General features: G+C 46.6%; 1 protein-coding gene across 5 annotated transcripts in view; it reads right to left on the bottom strand.

The window, feature by feature from the left end:
* LOC139232442 (ras-specific guanine nucleotide-releasing factor RalGPS1-like) overlaps nt 1–21,048 on the bottom strand; it is a 1,066,646-nt gene that overhangs the window by 52,056 nt on the left and 993,542 nt on the right. For all 5 annotated transcript variants that reach the window (XM_070862624.1, XM_070862625.1, XM_070862622.1 and 2 more), the window contains one exon: nt 15,723–15,871. In XM_070862624.1, the coding sequence (XP_070718725.1) occupies nt 15,723–15,871 (149 nt within the window). The remainder of the gene's footprint in view (nt 1–15,722; nt 15,872–21,048) is intronic.

A 21,048-nucleotide genomic window follows, 5' to 3' on the forward strand; every position in this document is an offset into this window, starting at 1 on the left:
TTGGATCACAATCAATGAAAATGAGTGGAACTGCTAAGTAGAACAAACGGCATCTCACTTTGTATCCCAGTGTGTTCAATTGCTGCTGATGGAGATGTAGTGTCTTCCAGTAGTGTCCAAGCCACTGCCAGCTCTATAGCTTCTGAAACCCAAGCTTCTGACAAAGATGACGGTGAGTGGAAGAGGACGAAGAAGAATTGGGTGCCTCTGTTCCAAACCACAGAAGTGAAATAAAACTGACCTAGTTCCGTTATTATTTTAAAAGTATAATTTTCCAGCTGCTGTGGGAGCTGATGTGACAAGTCCAATGTAAAATGATAGAGGTCGGGCAACCGATCAAGCTGGGAAGATAACACAGTGCCCTACCTGAGGGAACTTGGATGCTACAAACACACAGGGCAAATCTAATCAATACAAAGTGGGACAAATTGGGAACATTTTTGGTTCTTCGAAATTTGTTTCTGATCACCGCTGGCAGCAAGAAAGACCGACAAGTTAGACTGGATACTACCGCTACAGTAAAAGAACCGGGCAAAATAACTTATTCTACGTGGAGAATTCAGACCTGTTTCCTGTTACAAGAAAGCAAAGTCCAAAACACACAGTGAAGAATGGCTTAGAAATCTGTAATAATATTGCTTTATCTCAAGCCTTCCATGAAACAGACTGATAGATTAATGTTTCGAACACATGACTAAATCGTGAGCAAGTGCCACGGGGAATATTAGGAGGAAATTTGGCTTTGGAAACATGATCATCAAGGAATCTTTTTTTTTTTGTCTGACACTTTCAGAAACCATATCCTCTTGAAGCAGCCGCACGTTGGCAACAAGTGCCATAAGCTAACCGCCGCAGTGGAACCGCTTCTCCCAATCTGTTCTGCTATCTTTATACTGTTTCAAAGCAAAGCATTTATAAAATTAGCCAACAACTGTATCAATGCCCTGAGCAAGGTAAAGAAAGCCCCAACATGGTGGAGTTGAATGGCGATTCAAAACAACTTCAAGGAAAACCTGACCAGGATAAGGAATCCATTCTTGGCACTTTATTTCGCTCGGCTATTTAAGATTGGCGAGAGAGAGGGAAACCAAGGAATGGTAGACCAGTTAGCCTAACATCTGTTGTCAGGAAATTGCTGCTGTCTATAATTATGGATAGAGTGACTGAACACCCTCGAATTTTCAGTTGATCAGAAACAGCCAGCGTGGATTTGTGAAAGGTAGGTCATGCCTGACAAACCCGATTGAATTTTTTTCAGGAGGTGACTAAAGGGGTGTGTCTATGGATGATATTTAGATGGACCTCCAGAAGGCATTTGATAAAGTCCCATGTAAGAGACTATTAAATAACGTAGAAGCCCACGGAGTTGAGGGCAAGTTATTGACCTGGTTAGGAATTTGGCTGAGCGGCAGGAGACAGAACATAAGAAATAGGAGCAGGAGTCGGCCATTTGGCCCCTTGTACCTGCTCTGCCATTCAATAAGATCATGGCTGATCTGATCCTGGTCTCAACTCCACTTCCCTGCCCGTTCCCCCTAACCCTTGACTCCCTTATCGTCAGGCAGTAGGGATAATGGGTAGGTACTCAAATTGGCAGGATGTGACTGGTGGTGCCCTGCAGGGATCTGTGTTGGGGCCTCAACTATTCACAGTATTTATTAACGACTTAGATGATGGCGAAGAAGGCATATATCCAAATTTGCCGATGACACAAAGATAGGCAGAGTAGATGAAAGCATAAAATTACAAAGGAAGATCGATAGATTAAGTGAATGGACAAAACTGTGGCAAATGGATTTCAATGTGGGCAAATGTGAGCTCATCCACTTTGGATCTAGAAAGGATAGAACAGGGTACTTTCTAAATGGTGAAAAGCTAGAAACAGTGGAGGTCCAAAGAGACTTGGGGATCCAGGTACATAGATCAATAAAATGTCATGAACAGAAACAGAAAATAATCAAAAAGGCTATTGGAATGCTGGCCTTTAGATCTAGAGGACTAGAATACAAGGGGGATAGAAGTTATGCTGCAGCTATACAAATCCCTGGTTAGACCACACCTGGAGCACAGTGAGCAGTTCTGGGCACCACATCTTAGGAAGGATATACTGGCCTTGGAGGGAGTGCCTTGGTAGGTTAATCAGAATACCTGGACTTCAAGGGTTGTTACGAGGAGAGATTACACAAATTAGGGTGTACTCCCTAGAAGTTAGAAGGTTAAGGGGTGATCTGATCGAAGCTTTCAATATATTAAGGGGAACAGATAGGGTAGATAGAGAGAAATGATTCCCGTTGGATGGGGATTCTCGGACTAGGGGCATAGTATAAAGGTTAGAGCCAGACCTTTCAGGAGTGAAATTAGCAAACACTTCTACACAAAAAGGGTTGTAGAAGTTTGGAACTCTCTTCCGCAAACGGCAATTGATGCTGGTTCAATTGTTAATTTTAAATCTGAGATTGATAGCTTGTTGTTAACCAAAGATATTATGGAATATGGGCCAAAGGCGGGTATATGGAGTTAGGTCACAGATCAGCCATGATCTAAATGAATGGCGGAACAGGCTTGAGGGGCTTGGTAATATTTACTTTGCGTTCACACTGATAAATCCGATTTGATAAATCCGATCTGATAAGTGATACCAAATCTAAATAGTATCCAAGAACAGAAGTACAAATAGAAAAGCTCCATTCGTCTCTGTTATTATGTAAACATTACCAATGTGTAAGACTTGCCACCAGGGGGCGCACCTGTGGGAGATCCAAGGGTCACCTGCACATCCTGGGCAAGCAGGTATAAAAGGCAGTCTACCATGCTGCTTCCTCACTCTGGAGTTACATTAAAGAGACCAAGGTCACAACAGTTTGAGCTTATGATGTACAGTCTTGTGGAGTTATTCTGAACATAACAGCCCCCTCAAGCCAGCTCCGTCTGGAGACCACACTGAAATCTGTGACCTATTCACTGCTACTTTATATCTCGGGTGGAACAAAGACCCTGCTCCCTGTGACAGTATCCTCGGAGAACAGCATACTGTCCAGCTCAAAATAAGAGACACAACTTAACGTTAATAATGTCAAACCGTATGCAACAGGTAGAAAATTAGTTCACGTTGTTCCACAGGTTTTATTACATGCACATAATCACAAGCAAAATTCCTTACAGCTGACCCAGGTTTGATTCAAAAGGCACCACATTTTTCACATGGTTTAACTGAAAATCTATATTCCCTTCCTGCAGGACCAGGGTGAAACATAATTCACACACTCCAACTGCTGGATTGCTCACAGGCAAACTGCTCCGGCAGCCAAGAAAAATGGATGCTGACCAACTCTAAGCTGAAACATACTTTCCTGATATCCCAATGGATTAACACCAAATTAGATATAATCCTTTGATAAGAGCAACGGATACCAGTACACGTCAAAGTCTGACCTGCTCTATTTAAAAAAAGAAACCTCAGTTGGAGCGCACTGATCTGCTCAGAGTGAGGATCAGGTGATGGACCCATCAGTACGGAAAGGCACTTATTGAAGCTTCCTGCGATGTTACAGGGCTTGATTGACTTGCTGTATGTCTGAACGCTATGTAGGTATGTAGATGCTGTACCTCGGCTTATGATAGCTAGGCTGCCGAGTTAATCCCTGTCTAATTTGATAATGCCTAAATTCCATACGCACTATTGAAAATTAATTTCTCCTTTGGAAGAAAACCAAATCAACCATGTAAGACTTGTACATTTATATGACATTCATTCTCGCTATACTAATTACTTAAGAGTTCAAATTGCTTGTAACGGCTCACTTGATTAAATATTTACATTTCTACCATGACTTGTACAACTTGCCTCGAACAAAGAAAATGTTGCTGAAGGACTGGGATTCAATGTAGGTCAGCAAGGATTGGGGAGATGGACAAGCGGGCCCTGATGTGGGATGAGATTTGGACAGCAGGGTTTTGGAGTGCAGCGGATGGGAGGCCTATATGCACAAGTATAGCAGGATGTCGAAAGGCCAGTGTGTTATGGGTTTACAAACTGCCTGCAATAAGGTAGCTGGGAATCTGCTCCCCTGCTATTTTCCAATTGATTGTTCAAAACACGTGTAATATGAGCCATGTACTCCTGAGGCTGGTCTGCGGGCTTCGGTAGGGCTAGTGATGTGAAAAGGGCTTGTGGCTTTGTTATTTTTCAATAAAGTAAAACTGCGTCAGGCTGAACCAGACTGTTGGTGTCCATTTCGACCCCGAGCAGAGCTCGCGACCCCCGTATCCTCTCCAGCACAAAGAGCGCCTACTTCCACCTCCGTAACATCGCCCACCTCCGCCTCCGCCTCAGCTCATCTGCCGCTGGAACCCTCATCCGTGCCTTCGTCACTGGAAACACGACTATTCCAGTCTCCCCCTGGCCGGCCTCCCATCCGCTGCACTCCAAAACCCTGACCTACCCGGGAAAAGCAGCAAAGGTTCACTAAAAGGAAAGTTGACCATAGCTCAGGATAACTGACAATTCAAAAAACACCTCGGAATATTGACCCGTGACGTGCAGAAAGCACCACGGGATGTTTTACTAAGTTAAAGGCACTATATAAATGCAAGTTATTGCTGTAGTTACACTGAAAGTGAAAGTGAGGCTTGGGTTTGTCATAATTTAAGCCACAGCGATACCTAGGATCTGATTATTGTAGCGCAAGCCCTAAAATTGAATCATACTTTGAAAAGTTGATTGTTGGATTCATCAAGACAGAAAGGGCTAGAAATTCGCCAAATTTGCGACCGGGTTTTTGGCGATTATTTCACCATATTTGGCGAAAAAAACGCTCGGCGGGAACTTCGGACAGCTTTTTGCGGCAGTGTTTTCCAAGTACCGCTAGGAAGAGGAGCGCCGCTGTGCAAGACCCGAAATAGCGTTTTCACACGAAATGTGGCTCCCTCGGCACCCGTATTCTGCACCCAGAATACCGACAGGGAAAAACCTGTCATCAGAACATAAGAAATAGGAGCAGGAGTAGGCCATGCGGCCCCTCGAGCCTGCTCCGCCATTCAATAAGATCATGGCTGATCTGATCATGGACTCAGCTCCACTTCCCCGTCCGCTCCCCATAACCCCTCATCGTTTAAGAAACTGTCTATTTCTGTCTTAAATTTATTCACTGTCCCAGCTTCCACAGCTCTCTGAGGTAGTGAATTCCACAGATTTACAACTCTCTGAGAAGAAATTCCTCCTCATCTCTGTTTTAAATGGGCGGCCCCTTATTCTAAGATCATGGCCTCTAGTTCTAGTCTCGCCCATCAGTGGAAACATCCTCTCTGCATATGTTTCGATAAGATCACCTCTCATTCTTCTGAATTCCAATGAGTAGAGGCCCAATCTACTCAACCTTTCCTCATAAGTCAACCCCCATCCCCGGAATTAACCTAGTGAACCTTCTCTGAACTGCCTCTAAAGCAAGTATGTCCTTTCGTAAATATGGAAACCAAAACTGCACGCAGTATTCCAGGTGTGGCCTCACCAATACAAATGCTGTAGCAAGACTTCCCTGCTGTTATACTCCATCCTCTTTGCAATAAAGGCTAAGATATCATTGGCCTTCCTGATCACTTGCTATACCTGCATACTATGCTTTTGTGTCTCATGCACAAGTACCCCCAGGTCCCGCTGTACTGCAGCACTTTGCAATCTTTCTCCATTTAAATAATAACTTGCTCTTAGATTTTTTCTGCCAAAGTGCATGACCTCACACTTTCCAACATTATACTCCATCTGCCAAATTTTCACCCACTCACTTAGCCTGTCTGTGTCCTTTTGCAAATTTTTTGCATCCTTCTCACACATTGCTTTTCCTCCCATCTTTGTATCGTCAGCAAACTTGGCTACGTTACACTCAGACCCTTCTTCCAAGTCGTTAATATAGATTGTAAATAGTCCCAGCACTGATCCCTGCGGCACCCCACTACTTATCCCGATTCTCTGTTCTTTGTTCGTTAGTCGATCCTCTATCCATGCTAATTTATTACCCCCAACCCCGTGAACTTTTATCTTGTGCAGTAACCTTTTATGTGGCACTGTCCCTGCAGCCCTGCCAGCAGCGGTAAGCATGAAGACCTGCAAAAGGTAAGTTAAAGTTTCTACTTTTTAAACTTATTCAGCGATTTAGTAGGTAAGGGTTTTGTGAATTATTTTTTTTCCAATTCTTTTGGGGGTGTTTTCCTCCTCTCCCAAGGCCTCTCTCGCTGCTCTATCGGCCTCGGACTAAAGTTGTCGAAATTCGCGGTTTGCGCCGAATTTTATCGCTGTTAAATCCAAGGAAGAGGCGTATAAATTGGTCAGAAAATGCACCAAATCTGAGGACTGGGAGAAATTTAGAATTCAGCAGAGGACGACAAAGGCTTTAATTAGGAGGGGGGAAATAGAGTATGAGGCGGGAACATAAAAACTGACTGCAAAAGCTTCTATAGATATGTGAAGAGAAAAAGGTTAGTGAAGACAAACGCAGCTCCCTTGAGTCAGAATCAGGTGAATTTATAATGGGGAACAAAGAAATGGCAGACCAATTGAACAAATACTTCGGTTCTGTCTTCATGAAGGAAGACACAAATAACCTTCCGGAAGTACTAGAGGACAGTGGGGCTAGTGAGAAGGAGCAACTGAAGGAAATCCTTATTAGTCGGGAAATTGTGTTAGGGAAATTGATGGGATTAAAGGCCGATAAATCCCCAGGGCCTGATGGGCTGCATTCCAGAGTACTTAAGGAAGTGGCCCTAGAAATAGTGGATGCATTGGTGATCATTTTCCAACAGTCTATCGACTCTGGATCACTTCCTATGGATTGGAGGGTAGCTGATGTAAAACCACTTTTTAAAAAAGGAGTGAGAGAGAAAACAGGGAATTATAGACCGGTTAGCATGACGTCGGTAGTGGGGAAAATGTTGAAATCAATTATTAAAGATGAAATAGCAGCGCATTTGGAAGGCAGTGACAGGATTGGTCCAAGTCAGCATGGATTTATGAAAGGGAAATCATGCTTGACAAATCTTCTAGAATGTTTTGAGGATGTAACTAGTAGAGTGGACAAGGGAGAAGCAGTGGATGTGGTGTATTTGGACTTTCAAAAGGCATTTGACAAGGTCCCACACAAGAGATTGGTGTGCAAAATCAAAGCACATGGTATTGGGGGTAATGTACTGACGTGGATAGAGAACTGGTTGGCAGACAGGAAGCAGAAAGTCAGGATAAACGGGTCCTTTTCAGAATGGCAGGCAGTGACTAGTGGGGTTCCGCAGGGCTCAGGGCTGGGACCCCAGCTCTTTACAATATACATCAATGATTTAGATGAAGGAATTGAATGTAATATCTCCAAGTTTGCAGCAGACACTAAGCTGGGTGGCGGTGTGAGCTGTGAGGAGGATGCTAAGAGGCTGCAGGGTGACTTGGACAGGTTAGGTGAGTGGGCAAATGCATGGCAGATGCAGTATAATGTGGATAAATGTGAGGTTATCCACTTTGGTGACAAAAACAGAAAGGCAGAATATTTTCTGAATGGTGGCAGATTAGGAGAAGGAGAGGTGCAGCGAGACCTGGGTGTCATGGTACATTAGTCATTGAAAGTTGGCATGCAGGTACAGCAGGCGGTGAAGAAGGCAAATGGCATGTTGGCCTTCACAGCTAGGGGATTTGAGTATAGGAGCAGAGAGGTCTTACTGCAGTTGTACAGGGTTTTTGTGAGGCCTCACCTGGAATACTGTGTTCAGTTTTGGTCTCCTAATCTGAGGAAGGACGTTCTTGCTATTGAGGAAGTGCAGCGAAGGTTCACCAGACTGATTCCCAGGATGGCAGGACTGACATATGAGGAGAGACTGGATCGACTGGGCCTGTATTCACTGGAATTTAGATGAATGAGAGGGGATCTCATAGAAACATATAAAATTCTGACGGGACTAGACAGGTTAGATGCAGGAAGAATGTTCCCGATGTTGGGGAAATCCAGAACCAGGGGTCAATGTCTAAGGATAAAGAGTAAGCCATTTAGGACCGAGATAAGGAGAAACTTCTTCACTCAAGAGAGTTGTTAAGCTGTGGAATTCTCGACCGTAGAGAGTTGTTGATGCCAGTTCGTTAGATGTTCAAGAGGGAGTTAGATATGGCCGTTATGGCTAAAGGGATCAAGGGATATGGAGAGAAAGCAGGAAAGGGGTACTGAGGTGAATGATCAGCCATGAACTCATTGAATGGTGGTGCAGGCTCGAAGGGCCGAATGGCCTACTCCTGCACCTATTTTCTATGTTTCTAAACGCTGAATATCCGACCTACTTACGGTAGCGAAGCGAAAATTTTATTTTTGGCAAAGAAATACCATTTTCGTTGAAAACTGAATTTCCAGCCCATAATGTTCGCGTAACTAAGCAAAGCCCGATACAGTGTCCCACCACCACGTGGGTTTGTAATGTAGGCACCTGTTGGGAGTGGCTTAGCCAGTCACGTGATGTTCACAAGACTCAATAAAACCCCAGCCAGTTGGATTCGGAGGATCCACGAAGAGGCAGGTGGTTGAGAGCCTGGTGGATGAACTGATAATGCGTAGTGTGATTGTTAAACCTTTACTAATAAACCAACTAGTTCTTAATAGCAATAAAAACATAGAAACATAGAAATTTACAACGCAGAAGGAGGCCATTTTGGCCCATCGTGTCCGCGCTGGCCAACAAAGAGCCACTTGGCCCTCGGTCAGCAGCCCTGAAGGTTACATATAAACCTATGAACAATGAACAATGGCCCAACCAGTCTGCCCCCCACAACTGTGATACTCCATGGGCTAGATTTTCCACTCAGATCGCTATCACCCAAAAATTGGGCGCCGTTCCAGCCTTAGCCATTTTTCATTTTCAGAATCGCTGGAAGATCGTCCATTTTTTTTGATTGCTACTTTCGGCTTTTTATTTTGGGCGATAGCCTGAACGATGTGAAATGGGCCTTAGCGATGTGGAAGGCTGGCGTCCACAGCAATGACCGTTCTGCGCATGCGGGGATTTTTTTTTGTTGCAAAGAAGGTTTCCTGCGATTCGGGAGGTCGGGTCAGGCGGCCAAGGGAGGGAGGGAGAGAGAGAGAGAGAGAGAGAGAGAGAGAGAAAGCAGTTGTGAGAAAGAGAGAAGTGTCGGAAAACTTTATAAGATGTCCCAGCACGAGTGTGGAGAGAGTGGGCAGGATGTGGAGGGGAGAAGGAGGGCAAAACCCTTCTCCGACAAGGAGCCTGAGGCCTGCGTTAATGAGGTGCAGACTCGGTGGGGCCAACTAAACCGGGATGGGCGTGGGAAACCTTCACCCCGGGCATATCGTAAAATTTGGAGCAACATTGCGGACACTGTGTCCTCGGTGTCCCACAAGCCCAGGGGATCGGACCAGTGGCACAAGAGGTGGAACAGCCTGGTTGCTTCGGCAAGAGTAAGTATTAAATAGATTTTAAATTGCAATGATCCACAGAATATGTACATCTGTCAGATTGAAATTAAGCTGGTTATTCTTGCATAGATTCCCTAAGATCTGGACAGGGTTCGGAACCTACGCCCTTTAAGTCCAATTTTGGCACTGTCTCCTTTTGCGTTACGTTGGTGGATGGGGCATGACTGAACACTGAGGGGTCCAGTCACCTTTACCCAGACTGTGTGAGTCTCTCTAGCTGCTGTCACTCACACAGTGACCCAGCCTGGACTAGGGGGGGGAAGAGCTGCCCTGGCTCACTGTCTGCCCTGGGACACTTTGGGACATTAGCTCCGGCCACACGGAGGTCTCCGAGCACAGCCCATGGACACGGTGCCCCCTCCCGTTACAGTCCTGTCATTGCCGAGCTCACCAGCCATCCTGATTCCCCCCCCGCCTCCCCCTCACTCGGGGACCTCCATCGAGTCAAATAAACCGCCTATCTTCCCTCAGGCGTCGAGTGGCACGGCCCGTGGATGGGGCCCTTTCTGCAGATTGTACACGAGATGTTTGGTGTCAAGCATTAGTTCCTAAACACGATCTTATTAAATATTTTCACCGGAGGAGGCCCTGCTCATATCATCATACTCAGCGACTTGGAGGAAAATGCTGAGAACTCTTGGGCAGCCACAGTTGCTCAGCCACCCGTGGTGGTGCAGCCCCCATTGTGGAGTCACCCGAGTAATGTGTAAACTAGTGGTAAGCCAGTGGTAATTCAAAGTAATGTAACGGCATTTCATTATAATATATGAATGATGTCATGTTATGCATGCAGTTTCTGTACTACTCTCAGATTAACAACAAAAGAACATAAGAAATAGGAGCGGGAGCAGGCCATTTGGCCCCTCGAGCCTGCTCCGCCATTTAGTAAGATCATGGCTGATCTGATCATGGACTCAGCTCTACTTCCCTGCCCGCTCCCCATAACCCCTTATCCCCCTTATCATTCAGAAATCTGTCTATCTCTGCCTCAAATATATTCACTGATCCAGCCCCCATAGCTCTCTGGGGCAGTGAATTCCGTAGATGTACAACCATATGAATCATATATGTAACGTCTCTCGTTCACATTTATTGTAGTAGTGTTGCTCCTCCTACATATGCCAGCGCAGCGCAAGCATTCTCAAGTCTACCCTTCTCTTCTAATAAGCTCAATTATGTTTTGCGGGTCCCCAGACTCCGGAGGCGCAAAGGGACGCCGCGCCTGTCCCATTACAGGTGGTCATCACCACGGGTGGTGAGAACAGCATGGACGGAGAGGAGGAGACCACTGAGGAGGAGGACGATGACCCTGTCATCTCATCTGTTGTACCTGCGACCACGTCGTCGGTGACGGATGAAGTAGCGGAGCCAAGCGGCTTGCAGCAGGCGACTCCAAGGCGTCCGGGTGCCCACGCCGACGTTGAGTGGGCGAGGTGGTAGGCACGCGCTGCAACGGGCAGATCCTAATGAGGACACGGTGGCACTGTCCAGGGAGAGCGTCGACCTCGATCGAGAGCTCCTCCAGGCGATTGGTGGGTTGACCGGAAACATTGCCATAATATCCGCTCCAATATCGGAGGACACGGAGCGCATAGTTGTGGCAATGGGCCAAATGACCGACGCGGACCATGCCTTGCGGCATGCGATCGTGTCGGGAGACGGCACTGCACCCCAAGGTGCCGTCCCAACCACCAGCCGGACAGATGCGAGTCAGGAGGAAGAACTTGCTTCTGGCTCGGAAGACGTTGCTTCCAAAACGCCTTCTCCTCCAGCCACTGAGGGGATGCTGCCAACATCAACCCCCCACAGCAGCAGGCCTCGAGGTCCCCTGCTGCAAGACATCCTGGTCCCATTACTCGGGGATTAAAACGCGGGGTTATGACAAGGGGGGTGGGGGTATAAAGGATCTGGAGGGAAGTGTGACTGCGGGGGGGGGTTACTTGTTGTTAACTATTGTGTTGTTTTACAAATATTGTTAAATGTTCGGGGTGGGTGGGGGTCTTATATATGTTTCTTCTCAAAATGTTCAAATTTTTATTGCCATTATTAAATTAGTTTATTTAACTTTACAATTGTCCTGAAGTGTCTTCTAATAGAGTAAGGTAAAACATGAATACAATGGTTAGAAACAATGGCCATGGCCAGGCCAGGCAAGGATGAAATGTATCTCAACTGTAACTGTCACCAATGTAAGTTCACGCAAAGCGTTCATTTATGAGCTGCTGATGCAAGAGTTTTGCAGCTGCGTAACTACCACGGGGCTTTTCCAGTCTTGCGGCGGAGTGTGGGGGGGGGGGGGCGGCGCATGGGTTCATCGCCAGGCTGATTGTGTCCCGTCCCCCCCCCACCCCAGAGGTCCGAGTCATCCTCCTCCTCCTCGTCTTCCTCTTCTGCCTCCCCTCTCTCCTGAGGTGGACCGGCAGTCCCATCTGGCAATTATTGTCCTCTCCTGAAAGCTAGGTTATGCAACATGCAGCACACCACAATGAACTCAGCGACCTGCTCAGGGTGGTATTGCAGGTTGCCTCCTGAGTGGTCCAGGCATCTGAAGCGCTGCTTAAGAACCCCAAGTGCCTTTTCCACAACATTGCGTGTAGCTATATGGCTTTTGTTGTCGTGCTTCTTGGCTTCCATCTGGGGATTACGCAGGAGGGTCATCAGCCAGCTCGTAAGGCCATATCCTTTATCCCCCAGCATCTAACTGTGACCTTGTGGCTGACTCTTAAACAGGTCAGACACAGTGCTCTCACGCAAGATGTGTGTATCATGGATGCTGCCTGGAAATTTTGCATTTACTGCCATGATTATTACGATGGTGCTGGTAGGCTGCAGATCTCCCTTAATGAGCTGGCATATCTCACCGATGATCTCCTTTTGGAAGTCAGCCTCCTAAGGCACGTTATTGGACAAGTTTTCCCTGTAAATGCATTGGGTGCAAGGTCTCCTCCGCAGTAGCAGTCTGCCATCTCTTTGATTGGGCACATAATGCTCTTCAATATACCTTCTCCCATCTTCAGTCTGCAGCATGTGATTAGAGACCAATACTGATAGAGAAATTCCAGACCCCATCACTATAAATGCCCTAAATTTGTCCTCAACAGATACAAATGTGATCAGATGATTGGCAAGAGTCAAAAAGGCCCTTAAAATCACTCACAAATTGATTCTCCTCATAAGCACTTGTTGAAGCAGCCTTTCAGATCCTCCGACATTCAAAATGGTGTCGGTAGTGCCGAGCACTGCTGAGCAGTCCCGACTTAAGGTCAGGTGAGTGCATCTTTTCTCCAGCGATCTCCAGTGATCTTTTCAGCGAGCAATCAGCTCGGCGAAGTGCGGGTGATGTGGCGAAAGTTGTGGTTGGCGATCATCTGGGCGATAGCCTTAGGCCGGGCGATGCAACACATTCTTGTGTGCTGAAAGTTGGGCCGGTGATTAGTGGCCGATGTTCCGGCCCAACTTTCTCCTTTTGAGCAAAAATGGGCGCTAGACTGCCTAAGCTAGGCGATAGCTCGGCTATCATGAGTGGAAAGCCTAGCCCCATGTCTTGCAACATTTTACACTCCACCCCACTCGGAGCCATACGATCTCCTGGGAGAGGCAAAAAAAGATAAAAACCCAGGCCAAATAGGGGGAAAAAAATCTGGGAAATTCCTCCCCGACCCATCCAGGAGATCAAATCTAGTCCAGGAGATCACCCTGGCCAGATTAGATTCCCTGCAGTACTTACCATCGTATCTGCGCCAGCCAGGAAGAGGTTATCCAGTCTAATCCCACTTACCAGCTCTAGGTCCGTAACCTTGCAGGTTACGGCACTTTAAGTTCCCATCCAAGCACCTTTTAAATGTGGTGAGGGTTTCTGCCTCTACCACCCTTCCAGGCAGTGAGTTCCAGACCCCCACAACCCTCTGCATGAAGAAGCTTCCCCTCAAATCCCCTCTAAACCTTCCACCAACCATCTTAAACCTATGCCTCCTTGTAATTGACCCTTCCACCAAGGGAAATAGTTACTTGCTATCCACATAGCCAGGCCCCTCAAAATTTTTATACACTTCAATGAGGTCTCCTCTCAGCCTCTTCTGTTCCAAGAACAAACCCAGCCTATCCAATCTGTCCTCATAGATAAGATTCTCCATTCTAGGCAGCATCCTCGTAAATCTCCTCTGCACCCTCTCCACTGCAATCACGTCCTTCCTATATTACGGTGACCAGAATTGCACGCAATATTCCAGCTGTGGCCTAACCAGTGTATCATACAATTTAAGCATAACCTCCCTGCTCTTATATTCTATGCCTCGGCCAATAAAGGCAAGCATTCCATATGCCTTCTTAGCTGCCTTATCCACCTGGCCTGCTACTTTCAGGGATCTGTAGACAAGCACTCCAAGGTCCCTTTGTTCATCTGCATTTTTAAGTGGCCTACCGTTTAATGTGTATACCCTTTCTTTATTAGCCCTCCCCAAGTGCATTACCTCACACTTCTCCGAATTAAATCCCATTTGCCACTGTTCTGCCCACCCGACCAGTAGATTAATATCCTCCTGCGGTCCATGACTTTCCTTTTCAGTATCAACGACACAGCCAATTTTAGTGTCATCTGCAAACTTCTTAATCATACCCCCTATATTCAAAAGGGACCCAGTACTGAGCCCTGCAGAACCCCACTGGAAACATCCTTCCAGTCACAAAAACATCCATCAAACATAACTCTTTGCTTCCGACCTCTAAGCCAATTTTGGATCCAACTTGCCACTTTGCCCTGGATCCCGTGGGCTTTAACCTTTGTGACCAGTCTGCCACGTAGGACCTTATCAAATCGATGTAATGTATATGGCTTTTCTAAAGTGCATATACATTACATCGCATGCACTACCTTCATCGACCCTCCTGATTACCTCCTCGAAAAATTCAATTAGGTTAGTCAAACACGATGTTCCCTTAACAAATCCGTGCTGACAGTCCCTGATTAATCCTTGTCTTTCTAAATGTAATTCCAAGTGTTGTTGTGAATGTTTAAGCAAAGAACCCATGAAGCAAATACATTACAGGGTTCACACTCAATCTCTCACGTGGTGAATTGCTAAACCCAACTGAACTACCAGGGGAGGCAGGAGGCCGAGACCTGCACCTCCCCTGAGGGCTGTGCTACACAGTGCTGTCCTTGGGCACCTGTAGGTGTGCAGGTCTAGAGTCACGTCGGCAGCTCATCCACTGCTCTCCCCCATCTGGGAATTGTGGTTGGTACAGGGGAAGAAGAAGAAGTGAAACAAATTTCAAAATACGATGAAATAAATGTTCCAATTGGCGCTGTTGGGATGAATGCTTAACGTGCTTGCACCCAATTCCTGCCCGCACTATTTTAGTGCAAGGAGGAACTTGACGGGAGTTCCCATCAAATTCCTGTCCGTGTTAAGCAATCGTACCAAAATCGCAGCAGAGGTGAGTCGGCAGATGTTTTCAGCACTTTTCCACCAATTATACATTGTGCAGCCTGTGGCACTGTGAGGTTAATAATCTTCAGAAAAGCACAGAAGGAGACCATGAACTAAAAATTGATTAATCCAAGCTTTTGGAATTAAGCTGGACAATTAAGGACATTCTGTGGTCAGGAACCAAAACTGACTTCATGCATAACAACAATGGAGTTGTTACGTGAGGCCCTGAACTTGATTGACCAGGTTGGGGAACAACAAGGCCACTGGAGACACCAAGTCTGCAAGAAGCAGGAGTGCAAAGGACCATACGAGTTGCAAATGTTTTGGATAACAGAGCATTTAGAATATGCTTTTGCATAGTCGACTCCGTGTGCAAATTAGTAGCCATTCAAACTCATTACCACAGCCAATTAAACAAATCACCACATTGATAATCGGATCTCGGACACAGGACACTTATTCATACTATGGATATAAATATACGGACACAGAGACACACAAGCAGGCAACACAGGACGGAACAGCATGCAGGCACGGAAGGAAAGGAACAGAGGCTGCAGAGAACGGCCAGGAGATGAAGCAACAGGTCATGGAATCAAGGACCACGAATCTCTGGTGATTCTCGTATGTCCCTAAAGTTAAATTTCTCTCAGCAGGCTAGTCCTGTAGTTTTTGTCGGTTTTTGTTGCGTAATAAAACTGACACTGGGTTAAGCCGAAATTTTGTGCCACTTGTTGTCCTTTCCCACTATAAGTTCTGAGGTTTAAGAATCAGAGTAGAATGAAAAACAAACACCCTACGTGCCAGGCAAAACCACTTGTACGTTTACTGTCCTTACCTAGCGACACTCCATTGGAAAAAATGGAACATTCCTGATTCTTGGCAGGGCTGTGACTTTCCAAAACACTGTCATCCAGGAGGTGCCGTGGCCGTTCTGTTGGGAACGTTGCACTTTTACTCTCAGCGACACTGAGCTGACACATCACACTAGAAGAGACAAAATATTGGGCTTGACCAAAAAGAAAATGACTTTCGCTGACTCCTTTATTAACAGTAAAACTAACAGCAGCATTTAAGCAACATCGCAGCAAACATGATAGCATTTATTTTTAAAAAGATGAATACCCCAACCTAATTACTGATTAATAATGTACAGCATTTGAATGCTCATCAATGGAAACATCTTCAGTTCCTCTGATGACTTGGTGAGTTCATCAACAATACCGACCGAGCTTCAATCCTCGGTCTATGTTGGGTGACTTCGGCCAGGGCTGTGATACAGGCACTAAAATGCACCTCGGTGTCCCTGGTCTGACTGGGCCCCTGTTCAGGAGCATCATCCAGGGGCCCCTTGTGAGAATGCTCGTGCACAAATGTTGGGTGAAGACACGATTGGGCTCTGCTGTAATTCCTTCTACAGTTGGATTAATTAGAGACACACATTCAAGGTTCAAACATGGATAATGGGCAACTGGTATCATCGGATGGTCAAAGCCATCAACTTAGGCCCCCACCACACACGCCACTGACTCTAACCCTCGCCTAATAATCTTGTTCAGGTTGAACTGGACAGTCGGTGTTCTGATTGAACTTTAAACTCCCATGTCGTATCTATCGCCAAAGCTGCTTACTTCCAGCTTTACAACACTTCCAACCACCTCTGCTGCCTCAACCCCTGCACTGCTGAAACCCTTATCCATTCTTTGGTCCCTTCTAGGCCTGATTTCTCCCGTGTCCTCCTCTCTGTCCTCTCACTCCAAAATCCCAACGTACCCAAAACACAGTCGCCTCGATCTTGTCCCACTTTTCCACCATCCCTCCCTACACTGACGGCCACTAATTGGATGTTAAATTCTCGTCTTCAAATTCCTTCATGGCTTTACCACACCTCAGCTGTGCCTCCTCCCCCAGCCTCCAATAACCTCCCACACCCTTCGGCTTCTGACTCTGGATTACTCTGCACCCCACGCCCACTCCCATCCTTCACCCCACCATTGGTGGCAGAGCTTTCAGCTTCATTGGCCCTTCTCTCTGGAACTCCCTCCCCAAACCCTATTCCTCCTCCTCAAGAACTTCTCAAAACCCGTCTGTTTCAAGCCCATTCCGCCTCTCTTCCTCCATGGCCTATCACCATCCATCTGTGAAGCACCTCCGGTTAACTGCTACGTCAGAAGCACTGTCAGATTGCAAGGTGATGACGTCCATGGACTCCATACCCTCAGGAGGAGTCCAATCCCTTCAGGTGAGGGTTGGAGGGAAAGGGAGGAAGCCAGCAGAGAAATTGAAGAGCAGGAACAGATATTAAGAACAATATAAAGAAAGAGAATACAGTTTAACACTCGATCTTAGTTCAGTATTTCCACAGACACATCTTTGGACATCCGTTAAATGCTGCATTCCCCTCCATGTCTCTGCACCTCTATTTTCCCCCTCAGAGAGTGTCGTTCTGTACAACAGGTGCAGATGTTGATGATTACAAAAGCAAATTAAACATCTGAAAGTTTTCTTTTCAGCTCGTGTTCTTTTAAAGCCTCCTCTTATGGAAACATTAATAATTCTGTCTGCAACTTGGCGTGGCCAAGCAGCAGAGCACAAAAGGGACTGCTGTGGGCCAACAAGCTCATTTATCGCGGAAATGACTGCGGGTTAAAGGCTTTATTCGAGAATTGTGGTCAATTATTTCAATGGTCATTATACCATTAGGATACACTGATGAACTGTCTGGTTCACTGTCCGCTATCACGGCCCTTTTACATGGCAGGTACCATTTCGAGACCAGTACCTGTTCGGGCAGTACGGAGTTATACTGCCAGCTCCGCTCACAGTTAAAGCGGAGCTTGTTAAACGCAAGTGCAGTGTTTTGCTCAGTTACATTTTTTACGTTATTTAAAAGTCAGTTGGTGGAATGCCTGGGATCCTTTTTATAAAAAAAGAAAGACGTGCATTTATATAGCGCCTTTCACAACCACAGGACGTCTCAAAGCGCTTTACAACCAATGGAGTACTTTTGGAGTGTAGTCACTGTCGTAATGTGGGAAACGCGGCAGCCAACTTGCACACAGCAAACTCCCCCAAACAGCAATGCGATAATGACCAAATAATCTGTTTTTTTTGTTATATTGATTGAGGGTTAAATATTGGCCAGGACACCCAGGATAACTCCCCTGCTCTTCTTCGAAATAGTGGCCATGGGATCTTTTACGTCCACTTGAGAGAGCAGACGGGGCCTCGGTTCAACGTCTCATTCGAAAGATGGCACCTCTGACAGTGCAGCATTCCCTCAGCACTGCACTGGAGTGTCAGCCTAGACTTTTGTGCTCAAGTCTCTGGGGTGGGACTTGAACCCACAACCTTCTGACTCAGAGGCGAGTGTGCTACCCACTGAGCCACGGTTGTTACTATGGTTAGGAACGTGGTTTGCACCAGATGCCGTTATACAGTTGAAGCCCAATTGTTGCAAGGCCACCTCCTCGAGGTGGCTCCAGTGTTTGCCAGAATCTGACATGCCATCAGACTTCACTTCTCAAGTGCCCCGCAGGTTTTGTGCTGACCTGTTGCAAAATCAAGGCTGCGTAAATGCAGGGTAACTGACCCGTAACACAGCTTAATGTGTCTGGGGCAAAAATTGCAGTCACAACCCAAAATAGATTTCATCCAGCCACATTGAAATGTGTAAATGTGAGGTTGATTAGTCACACGGACATGTGGATTTTATAGTTTTAATTCGTTTGGAAACTGATGTAATTGGAATTACAGCCTGGCCTCCTGGAGGTTCGTTCTGGAACATTCTTAAGTTATAATGCACCATAAGTGGGTGGAATTCCACAGCATGTAAATGTCAGGGCTGAAAAACCTGAGAGAGATCGATCTCTCCCCTAGACCATTCGGTTACATTTTAAACTTTACGGCCTGGAGTTCGCGCTCGGTCGCACTGGTTTTTCTGGCGTACTTTGCCCGAAATCGGTGTAACCAATGCAAAAGATCGTGGAATTTTAAGCGCAAATTGCGTCCTGCACAACTTGAGTTTCCGCGAGCTTTTGTGCTAGGTTAAAAAAACATGGTCGCCTTTATTTCCAACACCAGATTTGTCTGATTGGTCACCTTGAAGGCAACACTCAATTTCTGATTGGTCCCACCCTGGAGGACAAGACACAGACAGCAGTTTATCTGCAAAATGTAATTAGATCCCGCCTGCCTCAGTAATCAATTCGTTTGCAAAGTGTAATTCGAGCCATTCTGACTGCCAGGTGCCATACAGAACAGAGCTCACATAAAACAGACAGGACTCGCCCTCACAGGCTAAGACCTTCTCCCACCCCCCAAACAAGTTCCTAACCTTCCTCACACCCCCGAGATTCTGACCTTCCCCCCTCACCCTCCCCACCTAGTTCCTGACCTACTTCCACTGTCTCAGGTTCCTGACCTCTCCCACCACCCCCCGAGGGTTCCTGACCATCTCCTCCTCACCCCTCTCTCCTCTCCAATTCCCTCTATGTTCTCTCTCCGATTCCCCCTCTCCCCCTCCAATTCCCGCTCTTTCCACCCCCCGCCCTCAGATTCCCCCTCTTCACCCCCTCCCTCCCCGTCTTCCACCCTCCCCCCCGCACTGCCTCCAACGGATTCAGTAAACGTCTAACAGAGCTGAGGAAGCGTGACCTACACTTGTTGGGTAAGGCACACGTGTGGCCTCGGTAAACAGCGCGCATGCGCAGAAGGGAATTGGGTGCGCACGCGTGGCTCCGGGATACTGCGTGCATGCGCAGAAGGTCACACAATGTCTGGCTAGATAATCACAGCGAAAAAACATTGCACTAGAAGCAGGACCCACCCACAAAACTGGCCATGCCCCCAGATCAAATTAATCACTATTGCAAATTTCTGCAAACTGCGCTCATTTGTTAGCTTTTGAGGAGGCTCCAAAAATTAAATTTGTTCTTTTGGACGCAAAGACACTAAAAGGAACATTTTAAAAGCTTTTTTAATCTTTCTTTTTTTGAATTGTTCATTAAAAATATGAAGTGCCAACCAAATTATTTCCAGAATTATAACATTGTGGATTGTGCAAATAATAATCCAACTGACTGGAACCGAACAAACAACAATGTTCAATCTATTTCTGAGCACCTAAAGTATAAGTGTGGAAATAAAATGCTATTCTCTCAAGATAAGACTCATTTTTAAAGTTTCAACCAATTATTCATAGTGCCATCTAATATATTCTGTTGTAAAGAAACGTATTTTACAGACGATATAACTTTTGTGTAGGGGCTATACCAGGAGGTTTTAGAATGATGCTGTGAGGGACATTTAGCTTGTTCATCTGAAATTTCTCTCACCAGTTTAGTAGCGGTCTTAACTTGTTTAAAATAAATTGGTTAACGCCTTTGCAAAAATACCAGAGAGAGGAATTTCAGATGAACCATTAAAGTGTTCATTACTCCAGTGTCCCATGGAATCATTTGAAAGCCCAAATGTGACTCTGTTTATGAAGAAGGGGCTGGTTTCCAAAATGTGGTTCCAACATTTCTGCTGAGAGACTTGGTCAACCATTCAGTCTGGCGCCGTGGGACAGTCAGGATATCACGCAAACTGGGGAAGAGGAAATTTAACTCCGCCGTCAGAAGGAATCCGTGCAAAAGGTGGTAAATGTCGCAAATAATGGGCTGGCCAGGATAGACACAGGCTTTAGAGGTGTTCAAAACACAGTTCAATGCTAGGCTGGGGGAACTAGTATTCAGTGGGTGCCCGGGTGTCAGTGTCGGTGCTCATTAGGCTGCAGGCGGGTGATCGGGTTCGGGGGCGGGCGATCGGTCGGGCGTTAGGGTGCGGGCGGGTGATCGGGTGCAGGCGGGCGTTCGGGTTTGGAGGCGGGCGGGCGATTGGGTTTTAGGGTGCGGGCGATCGGGCGTTAGGGTGCGGACGGGCGATCGGATGGGTGATCGGATGCGGGCGGGCGTTCGGGTGCGGACGGGCAGCGCGACCTTTTCTCATCTGTGACCCGTCTCTACGTTCTGTGCGTTAACAGCTCTGGATTATCAACGCCTGCCTGGATTTAATGTTGGCTTTTTGTGGTGACACTGCGCTGACATCGCTGGGTCTGAAGCTGCTGCTGAGATTTTCCATGACAAAACACTTGAACTCGTGCGAGAGTGCAGGGCGCAGAC

Source organism: Pristiophorus japonicus, chromosome 20 (genome assembly GCF_044704955.1).
Source record: "Pristiophorus japonicus isolate sPriJap1 chromosome 20, sPriJap1.hap1, whole genome shotgun sequence".
Classification (NCBI taxonomy): Eukaryota; Metazoa; Chordata; class Chondrichthyes; family Pristiophoridae; genus Pristiophorus; species Pristiophorus japonicus.